Here is a 12,289-nt window from a genome sequence, read left to right as displayed (position 1 = left end):
TTGACAATCTTGGTTATAACATTATCCTTAATTCAATGTTGGGTATGTTGGGCCCTCTTCAAACCGAACCCAAATATTCACTTCGATTTGGTTTGGATTCTTCTTTGGTTCGGTTGTGTTGCTAGAATTTGGCTTTAAAAAAAATCAGGTTGTTTTGGATCGGGTTCACTCGACTAGATGCCCCCCATGGAGATAATGCATAAAAGCAAGACCTTGGTGATCCGAAACTTAATAGAAAGATTTCACTTGTAATGTTGGAAGTATTTTATGATCATGGCAAATCAATGTCTGAATCATTATTTTAAATAATATACGGAGACTTTTGTTATCTCCGTGAAAAAAAATAAAATTGCATGCTCCCATTCGATTAAGGTTTCTTAGATTTTTTTCGGTTTCCGTCACTTGTTATTGGAAATTTCTTCGAGTACTTACTAATTTAGGTCGGATCGATCCACTAAACAATAAAGCTGCAGCCAAGCAAAACAAGCGACTCCTCCAATCCAACGACTGCCCGGCTCTCCGTCTCTGTCGACCAGCAAACAAGGAAATGGGGACAGCGCGGACATGGTGGTTTATCCGCCGCTCTAACTTCGATATCTCCGCCTCCCTTCACCCCCCTACTCACTCATTAACTCCTTCCTCCCCTGCTCCTCCCCAACGGACATCCCAAAGCTCTCTCTCTCTCTCTCGCGCGCGCCCTCAGATCTCTCTCCCTCATTCGTTGCTTCGACAATGCAGTCCTCTCTCTCCCTCTCCTTCTCCCAGGGCTCCTCCGCCGTGGCTCTGGCCCCGAGATCGCGCCTCTCTCCCGACTCCCTCCCCCTAGCCTCTCCGGCGGCGCCGGCGAGCCTCAGGTTCTGCGGCCTCAGGCGCGAGGCCCTTGGATTCAGCTCCCTCAGGAAGTCAGGCTGCGGTGCCAGCGGGAGCGTCCTCGTGGCGAGCCAGAACCGCGCTCCCGGGCGAGTCTCGGCCTCCGCCTCTGACAATGGAAGCGCTCCGAAGTCGTTCGACTACGACCTCGTCATAATTGGAGCTGGCGTCGGCGGACATGGAGCCGCACTTAATGCCGTGGAAATGGTAACGTCGATCATCGATGAATTTGGAACTAAGCCTACGAATTCCAGTAATTTGCAGCTTTTATTGTCCGTGCTCGTTCTTAGCCATCGCTATGCAGTAATGATCAGTTACAGCTCAGTGGATCGCTTACTTAAGCTGAGCTTGCTCATTTGACGTTGTATTAGCATTGATGACTATTTTACTTATTTATCAAATTCAAATATTCTATGTACATACGAAATTCCATTGACATGTCCAGGCTCTCATCGATCTTCCGGCCTGTGTTTGTTCTTAGGACAGAGGAAATTTTTCTTCTTGAAAAAAACAGAATAGCACAGTCTACTGATTGCGGTGAATTTTCTTCTGCAGTGGTGCAATGATCATCTATATTTATGCTTTAATCTCAAAAAATTAGTCTTGAATTTAACCAAGGACGTTAAAAAAGATAACTTGTTCAAATTCTTGTGCTATGATTCTAGAGTAAGAAATTGAGCTCTAAGATCATGATTTCTCTCGACTTCTAAATTAAATTGCATAACTGCAGGGTCTGAAAACTGCCATCATTGAAGGTGATGTTGTGGGAGGAACATGTGTGAACAGAGGTTGTGTTCCTTCCAAAGCCCTGCTGGCAGTAAGTGGTAGGATGAGGGAACTTCAGAGCGATCATCACTTGAAGGCTTTGGGTTTGCAGGTACATTTTATGATTGTAGCCATTTGAACTGTTAGATTTTCCTATTGTTGGATCTCATGTCCAGAGTCTATATCCTTCCTGCCTTAGGTTGCAGCTGCTGGGTATGACAGACAAGCGGTGGCTGATCATGCAAATAATCTTGCTTCGAAAATACGGAACAATTTGACGAATTCCATGAAGGCACTTGGCGTAGATATTCTTACTGGTGTTGGCACAGTTTTGGTAAAGTTATAATAAATCCTTCTCTAGGCACGGAGACTCGGCTAACTAGGAAATGATATGATTATCTTGACTTGATTTAATGGCTGTAGCTTAATTAAAAAAAAAAGTATCTCATCAATATGCCAAATAAAGGCATTATGTTGTCATGCTGTAAGATGATCTCCATCCTGTTCCTGACTATTGAAATGTCTTTTAATTCATTCAGGGCCCACAAAAAGTGAAATATGGAAAGGACAACGTGATTACTGCAAAGGATATAATCATCGCTACTGGCTCTGTGCCTTTTGTCCCCAGGGGCATCGAAGTTGATGGTAAACCTTCTCTTCCTGAGAAAAGAAAATTTGGTTCATATGATTGAAGCTTCAATTTGACCTTCCTCCCTGGAATTGTGGGATGCATTGAGGATCGTTTCCTTATCTCTTTTTCTCCCTTGAACTCTTGCATACATGCTGATCAAGTCACACATGTCTATGTTTGAAACAACCTGCAGGGAAGACTGTTATCACTAGTGACCACGCTCTGAAGTTGGAGTCTGTGCCTGATTGGATAGCCATTGTTGGAAGTGGTTACATTGGTCTTGAATTTAGTGATGTGTATACTGCACTTGGAAGTGAGGTAGTTTCCTTTTCTATATAATCATGCTAGTATTGGACAGTTGTCATCTGAGCTTGGTACAAAATGGAATGGTTCTGAGCGAGTTATCTGATCTTTCTTGCATTTTTCACTGGATCAGTGGTATTCTAATGATTAGATCAGGCAATCTTTTGGGATAAATTCTTGGCTTTTCAGCTTCATGTGCAGAACTATTCTTTTTATCTCCATCTTTCCGATTTTTCACATGAATACATATCATTTTACACTATGGCCCATTTTTATGTTGGATCCCCTACTTCTTATGTTGCTCTTTTTCACATGAATCAGCTGACGGTCCTTTCATTGAAAGTTAATATGAAATTTTTTCTAGTTTCCGCTTAATACACCTTAGATCTAAGTGACTGTCCCCTCTTAGTTTCCCGTTTTGCAATTTCTTTGCAACTTGTGGGTACAGAATACTCTTAGCTGCTTTTATGATAAATTTGAGATGTTTTGTGGTTAGGCCTCTTGTGTGCAAAAGTCACTTGTTTTTTGTTTCAGATATTTGAAAGAACTTGTGACGTACACATGTCAATTAAGGCCTATCTGCCACTTTCTCTTCAGATTACCCTGAACAAGTCAACCACTGAATTACTATTTGTTTTTTAAATAAATACGTTTGCTACCATGCCCCGGTTCTTGTTTCTCCTCTGAGCCTCAGATATTGGGAAATACTTGGGTTCTCTCTTTAGATTTTTATTTTATTCTTTTGCTTATTGTTATCCTTTCGGTTATATTAACTGATCTTTATGCTTCCTTTTAGGTAACATTTATTGAAGCTCTAGATCAGCTTATGCCTGGATTTGATCCTGAAATTGGCAAATTGGCCCAAAGAGTTCTGATAAATCCACGGAAGATTGATTATCACACAGGAGTCTTTGCTAGCAAGGTAACTTACTTTATTTACAAATGCCAAGCTTGTTTAGGAGGCCCTCAATTTGCCTTTGGAATTCTCTCTAGGAAAAGGAAAGCAGAGAGAAATGCATGTGCTTATGTACTTCTCTTTTTCCATTTGTTTATAGATCACCCCAGCAAAGGATGGCAAACCAGTCACCATAGAGCTTATCGATGCTAAGACCAAGGAACCAAAAGACACATTGGAGGTATTATGCATCCTTGTTTTAGAATTCTGTAATGAAAAAAAATATATTGGCTTCTTATTTGAGAAATTAGCAATATGAGCAAATGGTTGAATATGGCTATGTCTAATTATTCTATTGTTGTTTTGAAATCTTTTTCTATGCTACATAAATAGCTATCTAGTGTGTACTCTTTTGACATAACTTCTCAATCAATATGAAACTCAAGTGGTCATTTGCATCACCTTTTTTGACTGGCCAATTATATTCATAAGAGATTGATGCAGCATTTCTTCTTCCCCTGACTACGTGCTTATGTAATGCCATCTGCGAAATCTTTCATTCTATGTTCAGGTAGATGCAGCACTCATTGCAACTGGGCGGGCTCCATTTACTCAAGGTCTTGGCTTGGAAAACGTATGAACTCGCTAAATGATTTGATAGTGCATGCTAAGGATTTTTCAGCAACAAAAAAGAAAAATATTACTTAATCATTGCTTCTTCGCAGGTCAATGTAGTGACGCAACGTGGATTTGTTCCCGTAGATGAACGTATGCGAGTAATTGATGCAAATGGGAATTTGGTTAGTTCTTGTTTCCTTTTGGGACTTTATTCCTGCAGAAGAAGGGCAAAAGTTACTAATTTTCACTTGCTTTAGGTTCCTCACTTGTACTGTATCGGTGATGCAAATGGTAAAATGATGCTTGCTCATGCTGCTAGTGCACAAGGAATTTCAGGTCAAAGATTCTCTTGCTCTTCACCGTCTATATAATTTGACTGAACCACCATTTTCACTCCCCTAAAATTTCTGCATGATCATAAAACAGTGGTTGAACAAGTGACTGGAAAGGATCATGTGCTCAATCACCTCAGCATCCCAGCAGCTTGTTTTACGCATCCTGAAATCAGTATGGTGGGATTAACTGAGGTAAAATCTTTATCCTTCTTGCAAACTTCCAGATATTTGCATCTGATCCTGAGTATACATTACACAAAATATATTTCCCAGATTAGCTTTCTAAAATGACTATGCTGGTAATTAAACTAACATACTCATTATGGTTTTATTGCTCGCGATTCTCCTCTCGTGGACTGTTATATGAACATTTTCATTTTTATTTCTGCATGGCTTTTTATTTCCTGTTTTTAGCTGTGATATAAAAAAACATTTTTTTTTTCTTTTCCCACGTCGGACATCTTATATTGCAGCCACAAGCAAGAGAAAAAGCAGAAAAGGAGGGATTTGAAGTGAGTGTTGCAAAGACAAGCTTCAAGGCCAACACAAAAGCCCTAGCAGAAAATGAGGGGGAAGGACTCGCAAAGGTTATTATTTTTGAACCCTTCACTCTCTCTCGCTCTCTCTCTCTCGTGCACAATAAACTTCTGTTATCTAGATAATGTAGAGTATGCATTTTTTGAAAGGATCCAAGGCCCGAATTTAAAACCTATTGTTTGTATCTCAGTTTCATGTTTCACCTTGTTATCAAAGCTTTACTGTCATCAGCTGTCTATAGTCCCTTCCATCAATGCTTTACCCTTTAGACTTAATGCACTGTGAGAAGCATGAATAGGTGCGGCAACTTCCTGAAGGATATGAGCTTTCTTCCTAGTGCAGTTCTGACATTCCAACTGCATCATTGAGTCATGCCACTAAGCCGCTGCTAACCTCTATATGCCATCTTTCTTACAGTTGATATAGCTTTCTTCCTAGTGCAGTTGTGACATTCTAACTGCATCATTGAGTCATGCCACTAAGCCGCTGCTAACCTCTATATGCCATCTTTCTTACAGTTGATATACAGACCAGACAATGGAGAGATACTTGGCGTCCATATATTCGGGCTGCACGCTGCTGACCTCATCCACGAAGTATCAAATGCAATTGCTCTAGGGACACGTATTCATGTAAGTGTTCTGTATTAATAATTGAAGTATGCTTTGCTTTAGATGCTAATAGCTATTCTTAGTAGTCACCTTCTTGAGCATCAAAGTGATTCCATTCGGTTGATGTGCTATTCTTACCTCCTGGATGAGAAATATCATTACTGTCATGTTCTTTGGTCCCAAGCTAATCTCGACATCTGTTATAGAAGTATTGATGGGGTGATAGCTGCATTCCATGGTAACACTTTGCAATCTTATATTTTGTAAAATGCAGGAGATAAAATACGCTGTTCATGCACATCCGACCTTGTCCGAGGTGGTAGATGAACTGTTCAAATCGGCAAAGGTAAACATCCATTACTAGACTTCTCATTGCTTGTTGAGTGCTTACAGTGGATTGCATCTTGATTTTCCGGTTGAGAGCCTAACTTCAATTTTCCACATGCATCACATGTTTCCCTGTAGCTGTGGCCTCAACCAAACATAGAATTTTCAATAATGAACACCCTCTCTTTTCAAGCGGAATCCTCAACTCGAGTTTTGAGTTCATCCCAGCACACCTTTGCTTTTCCTTTTAGAAAATGGCTGATAAATAGAGATGGAAAAGTCAAGTTTGCCTTGTGGTTGCAAAATTGCGATCTCTTATAAATGAAAGTAACAATTCACCTTCTTCTTCTTTTTCTTTCTTTAATAAGTAAAATACCAAATAACTTGTTCTCTACAACGTGGTCTAGGAAAGAGCACCTTAACACATATTTTCCACTTAGGGTGTGTTTGGAAGTTGGATTTGGAGGGAGAGGGAGTGTTTCCCTTGTTTGGGAGATTTATTTGAGGGAGAGGGAAGGGAGGAGGAGGAATTTGGAGGGAAACACTCTCCCTCCATTCCCTCCATTGTTAAGAATCTCCTAATCCTCCAAGGAGAAAGAGGAACTCATCTATTTTCTATTCCCTCCTCTACACAACTTTCTTTATAATAGTTTTTCTAAAACTTTTATTATATATTTTTTTAATTTCTCCTCTCCTCTCCTCTTCTCTCCTCTCCTCTCAAAAACTTCCAAACACCCAAACACACCGTTAAGGAAACATAAAACTGAAAGTTCCCATAAAAAGGAAAAAGAACATATGGCAGGGGTTTTATCTTTCCTCTCTCTTGCATGGACGCAGGTCCACTCTCAAGCTCCCAGTCCAGTAAGTGAACCAGTCGCAGTCTGATAAGATTTTCATCGAAATCCGAGTATAGGTTTTTTTTGAAGGAATGTGCTTGTGTTAGGGAGATTCAACAAACTATTCAGCCTCCGACAGGATAGATGATCAGCGTAAGAGCCACCTTGTCAAATGGAACACGGACTCGGCGAGTAAGTCGCGGAAGTCCTGGCTTGAAAGGATCAAGGCTTCAATGGTGCCCTGGCTTATTGATTTTGCTATTTGTTGCCTCACAGATGTACTTTTGTCCCTTATCTATTCGCCATGGAGAGACATATTCTCGAATTTTCTTTAGAATTGGACATGATATGCAATAAGAAAGCTCTCCTTATCGTTGGCAATTTTAGAAGACCGCCATGTTTATCACTTCTCCTCCGACTGGTATGAAGGAACATAAACAGTCACCATAGGGAAAAATCAAATTGTTCGGTTTGGCAATTTCATTCCACTAGTAGAACATACTTGGGCGCAAAAGCATCATGATGAAAAACGCAAAAATTCGGTGCCTCCAAGTACCCTGATGAAGCGTACTTTCTGATTCTTGCAAGCATCATATCCCAAATTTAAATGCCATATTTGGGTTCTTCGTTTCCAAAACCGACAATGTAAAAGTCAGCAATTTGCAGCCGCAACCCATGAAGAGGTAGGAGTGAAGACAAACCTCGTCAATAACTGATTGTTCAATAACATCTCAAATTTGTCGATAATCAACACGAGGAAACAGCAAACAAGATCATCAACAAGAAAAACAAAATTGCAAGGTGGAATCGTGCTAAGGATTCCTAATTAACGGGTCAAGAGTAACAGAGAGAATGAACATGGCCTCTCTGATATCATCCCGAATCTACTCGTCCCCTGAAGCTGCTTCGTTCTTCACATTGTTGTGCTTCCTCGCATACCTCTGGTTCCTCAGGAACTTTGGGTCCATCTATCATTCGACATATCAAATCAAACATCAATCAAATAATGTCCGAAACCTAGATTGAATTGCATTCTATTTGAACCATTTTGCACCAAACTTCGGTTTTAATCCCATCCTTGCACCGCACGATCCAGAAACTTTCCATGGATTTAACAGACAACGACATTAAACCTGAATGTGAGTCCATCCTACGCCATATGTTTCTATGAGAATTCCAAAAGGAATCATTTGGATGATTCAGGATCCTTGACGGAGTTGCACAATGAGAAGTAATCCATCTAAACACAAGTTTTCCGACAATGCAGGATTCCCCCCCCAGCCGGGAGTTGCCCGATCAACCCCTTAATCGAAAATTCAATCCGCAAAATTCAATTTCTAATCTCTCAGAAGTGGCCGCTAACGGTCAAATCAACAGGGCAACGGTGCAAAATGAGACGAAAACATCGACATCGAACTGAAGCGGGCAAGACGAAACTTTCCCGCTCAGAAATTCATCGATATGGAAGCACGAGCAGAAGCGAACAGTAAGACTAAATAAATTTTCTTTGAGGGGCGATAGTGGCGATTGCTAAATTACCCCTTTGGTGGAGGTGTGGCGGTGGCGGCGGGGCTTCTTGATGCCGTTCTTGTGTGCCTTGTACGACTGGTTGTGCGCCGTGTGGTTCTTCGACTTCGCCATTTCTGCAACAAAAGTTCAAAATTATTTTTTTTCTTTTTCATTTAATGGAACTCCGAAACATATAGATTCCACGATAGGAAGAACAGAGTTAGCAGAGGGAAGGGATCGGCGGAATTACCGCGAATCAGAGGGAGGAGCTGAGATTGTGAACGTCGGAGGCTCGGCCGAGGGTTTTCGGCGATTTCGCGGTCGACGGAGAAGACTGTGAGCTAGAAAATGAACCCTAGCAGCAGCAGTCTGACTCCGGGAGCACATAATGACGAGAATGCCCTCCCAGGCTCTTCGAACTCGCAGGCCCTGCCCGTATTACCGGCCCAGGGGGCCCGAACCTTTTCCGGGCCTAAAAGAGTCGAGCCCAATTTTCGCCCGCCCATGTTCAGGTTTATTGCCATTACAATTTTTTCTCCTTTTCACTTTTTTTTTTTCAGTAGTTTGAGAGTGTTGCAATCTATGGAAAATGGGCTGAATATGTTCAACAAAATAATGAAAAGTGGATGGGTACTGGTCAAACAATACGTAAACCCCTTCGAGGAACCAACTGCTTAAGAATGTATACGTTTTTAGCATAGGACATCAGTTCTAATGGTTGCAGCTGAAATAGACATTATATAGAGAGAACTGAAAATCATGGTCCTAATATATCCATGTGACTGTACAGGAAGTCAAGTATAGAATCCCTCCAACTTTTGTTAGATGGGATCAATACTAGAATAGAGAGAGTTTGCAAGGGGAAGGATGGGGAGTGCGCCAACAATTTTTCCAATTTGGTGGTCCAAATGAGTCCAAGATCTTTACACGTGAAGGGGTCAGCGGTCACAATCCTACATATTTATTAATATATACAATTAGTTTGGGAAAAAAAAAAATTGGGAGGTCATTTGCCATTAGTTGGTTTTGACTCTGCCACGCCCTATTCAATCCTACCTACCATGAGAATTTGGTAGTGGGTAGGCAGAAAATGTGAAAGTGTAACTTCCATTTATATATATATATATATCGTTGGAATCAAAAGAAAATTGCTTTGAAAAATTAGCACAGGCATAAACTCTGCAACATCATGTCTAATGGAGGTAGCACCCTTTATTTGACCCTCTTTTTTGGGTCCATAAGTGAACACTAATAAATCAAGATTTTCTTTTATTTTTTCTTTTGTCTTTCTATGGAAATCATGATGTAATTTGGCAGCACATTAGCTTTAAGCAACATCTTTTTAATTACCATATACGAGAAGTGAGTCTATTGATTATTAGATAGAGAATAAATGAAATTAATAGATTGATTTCGTAAAAAAATTCTTATAATATACTCATTAACGATGAAGAAGTAGAACGAATTCTAAGATGATATTCATGTAGTTTAATGTAATTGTTAACGAGAAAAAGAATGTATTCGGGAATAATATACGATAAATAAATAATTACGGATCCCTCACTATTCTACCTACATAAAAAAAAACTAATATAGTGTCTTTTTAAACCATATGAAGCCAACATAGTTTTTTTAAAAACTAATATATTATCTTTTACAAAATATAAAAAAAAACTAATATATTTTTGATGAAATAATCATACATATATATATATAGGGTAACTTGCACTGGTGGTCCAAAAATTTTACAAATGTTTCAATATGGAACAAATTTTTTTTGCTACTTGATGGTACAAAATATTTTAAAATTGTTTCAGTTTAGTACAAACCGTCATCTCACTATTGACGCCGTCAAGCCGTCCTTTACAAGATTTGTAAATTTGTACTATCATGTAACTTATGTAAAACATTTTGTATTATTAAGTTACAACTTCAAAACATTTTGCACCATCATGTAACGTCCCACAAAAATCAGTTTTGCACTATCAGCGTCGGTTTGACAGCGTCAATGGCGAGATAACAGTTTGTACTATACTGAAATAATTTTGAAATATTTTGTACCATCAAGTAGAAAAAAAAAATTTTGGTACCATATTGAAACATTTGTAAAACTTTTTGGACCACCAGTATAATTTATCATATATATATATATATATATATATACTAGCTCTCATGCATGCACCTTGCGGTGCGAGACGCGTGTCTCTACACAAATGATTTAAAAAAATTGATATGATTTTTTAAACCACTTTAGAATTTGTTGATTTTTCAAAATGGATAGCAAATGAGATAATGGAAGAGTTTTTTTTTTTGGGGGGGGGGGGGGGGGGGGGAAGAGGTTCTTGAGATAATAGAACAGTGAACTTATTTTTCCCTTGAAATTATGAGAGGGAATCTGATTGTGAATTTTTTGGATCCACCAGATTACCATGTTTGGCTAAAGCAAATTAGTTAGTAATATACATTCCCAAAGGGGATGGTTATCTAGATTATCAATAATGTTAATATTAACATAATAATGAGTAACACTAGTAAATTAGTAATATTAAAATTGGGAATCTATGTAAATGGGAATCTAAAATGACCTGTAATCTCAAGTGATAATGCACGATAAGCCACCTTAAAAAATTTGACAATGGTTACAAAATAAAGGTTTTCTTAAATAATAGTATAGGAATATAAGATAAGATATATATTAGCAAAAGTTTCAACGATACTCTCATACTCATTTGAACTTTCTTATTGGACGCTCTTCTCAGGAATTGTGATTTTTCCAAATTTCATGCTATTGATGGATATCTGATGGAATAAATTATAGGACCTTTTTATTTATCTATTCACATTTAAGAGGAAATAAAGGGAAAAACATGGGATAAAAGTAAGGCAAATTCTACCATGGCATGCAGCAAGATGTATTATTGTCGTATGTCTCATCCAAAAGGACCAAAACCATTAAAACATTAAAATTTAATTTTTTTCGGTAAATTTATCAAATAATCATTAATTAAAAAAATATGTGACCATGTAAAAACTAATACTGACATGAAATTCATTTGATTTTTTTAATTCTTGAAAAAAAAAGATTAGAGAAGCCGGCAGTGGCACATGCTTCATCTGGGAGTGCGGTGGCGATTGATAAGTGCTTATTTTGTTGAGTCAAGCAGAATATTGTTTGGTGAATTATTTCAAAATTATGGTTTGGCTAATTTTTGCGATTAGAAATATGATTTTTTTTCTAATAGGTTGATAGGTGTTTATAAAAACTGTTTCTATTTATTCTCTATTTTAAATATTAGTTTAATTTCAACAGTTTCAAATTGTTACTTTTCAAACCTTTTTATTTATTTTAAAATCAGCACTTATTTCAGCAATTATGATTCAACACTTTTCTTTCAGCAACAGTACTTCCAAACCAAGCCTAAATGGTGTTGGCAATCTCGATTATGGCGATAGTGATCGAAGATGAGCCCCCGACACTCAATTCCATGCACACACTCTCTCTCGGGCGGGTTGATCCAGACGTTGAGGGCCTACCTCTGTCCATCGATAACCCAATCGGTGTCGCCACAAAACCAGAGGTCGCCGACGACATGAATTGTGGCGCCAGTGGTCATAGGTGCGCATCTATCGCCTAATTTCGATTGCCCCCTCTCTTTTTTCTAAATTAATTATAAATTTATAAATAAAAAATAAAAAAATACCATAGTAGCGACACAATTTTAAAATTTTGACGTAATATGAGTTAAAAATTGAAAATAAAATCTTTAAATATTGCACGAATAGGATTTAAAAGCATAAATCTAAAATTTTATACCATGTCGTATCAAAGGTAATTTTTTGCGGGCCGTCGGAGAATCGCTCAGTAATAACTAAAAAGCAAGGGGAAAAAAAAAAATACAACCCATCACGCGTTCAGCCCAGTCGTAATGCTGAACAATATGGAGCTGTCCGAGCTCTGAAAATAAAATAAAATAAAATAAAAAATAATTAATCTTTTTCCTCATCCAGCCTTCAAAAAAAAAAAATTCAACGAAATTAAAAACCACATTCAT

At 38.5% G+C, this 12,289-nt stretch overlaps 2 protein-coding genes across 2 annotated transcripts; one reads left to right on the top strand and one right to left on the bottom strand.

The window, feature by feature from the left end:
* The first annotated feature begins 550 nt into the window (after positions 1-550).
* Positions 551-7,117, top strand: LOC116187747 (dihydrolipoyl dehydrogenase 2, chloroplastic-like). Its single transcript, XM_031516676.1, has 15 exons — positions 551-1,077; positions 1,601-1,747; positions 1,835-1,969; positions 2,175-2,280; positions 2,460-2,584; positions 3,366-3,491; positions 3,625-3,705; positions 4,036-4,098; positions 4,190-4,264; positions 4,340-4,418; positions 4,509-4,609; positions 4,891-5,004; positions 5,473-5,586; positions 5,840-5,911; positions 6,730-7,117. The coding sequence occupies exons 1-15, from the start codon at positions 733-735 to the stop codon at positions 6,775-6,777; spliced, it is 1,731 nt and encodes a 576-aa protein (XP_031372536.1). The 5' UTR covers positions 551-732; the 3' UTR covers positions 6,778-7,117.
* A 295-nt stretch (positions 7,118-7,412) lies between these two features.
* On the bottom strand, positions 7,413-8,642 carry LOC116187756 (60S ribosomal protein L29-1-like). The gene is made up of 3 exons (XM_031516688.1): positions 8,488-8,642; positions 8,268-8,371; positions 7,413-7,696 (listed from the first exon to the last, which is right to left on the bottom strand). The coding sequence occupies exons 2-3, from the start codon at positions 8,367-8,369 to the stop codon at positions 7,613-7,615; spliced, it is 186 nt and encodes a 61-aa protein (XP_031372548.1). The 5' UTR covers positions 8,370-8,371; positions 8,488-8,642; the 3' UTR covers positions 7,413-7,612.
* Positions 8,643-12,289: the final 3,647 nt, after the last annotated feature.

This window comes from Punica granatum, chromosome 1 (assembly GCF_007655135.1).
Source record: "Punica granatum isolate Tunisia-2019 chromosome 1, ASM765513v2, whole genome shotgun sequence".
In the NCBI taxonomy this organism is placed as follows: Eukaryota; Viridiplantae; Streptophyta; class Magnoliopsida; order Myrtales; family Lythraceae; genus Punica; species Punica granatum.
The sequence above is the reverse complement of the archived record's forward strand: the minus strand, read 5'-3'. Positions and strand labels throughout refer to the sequence as shown.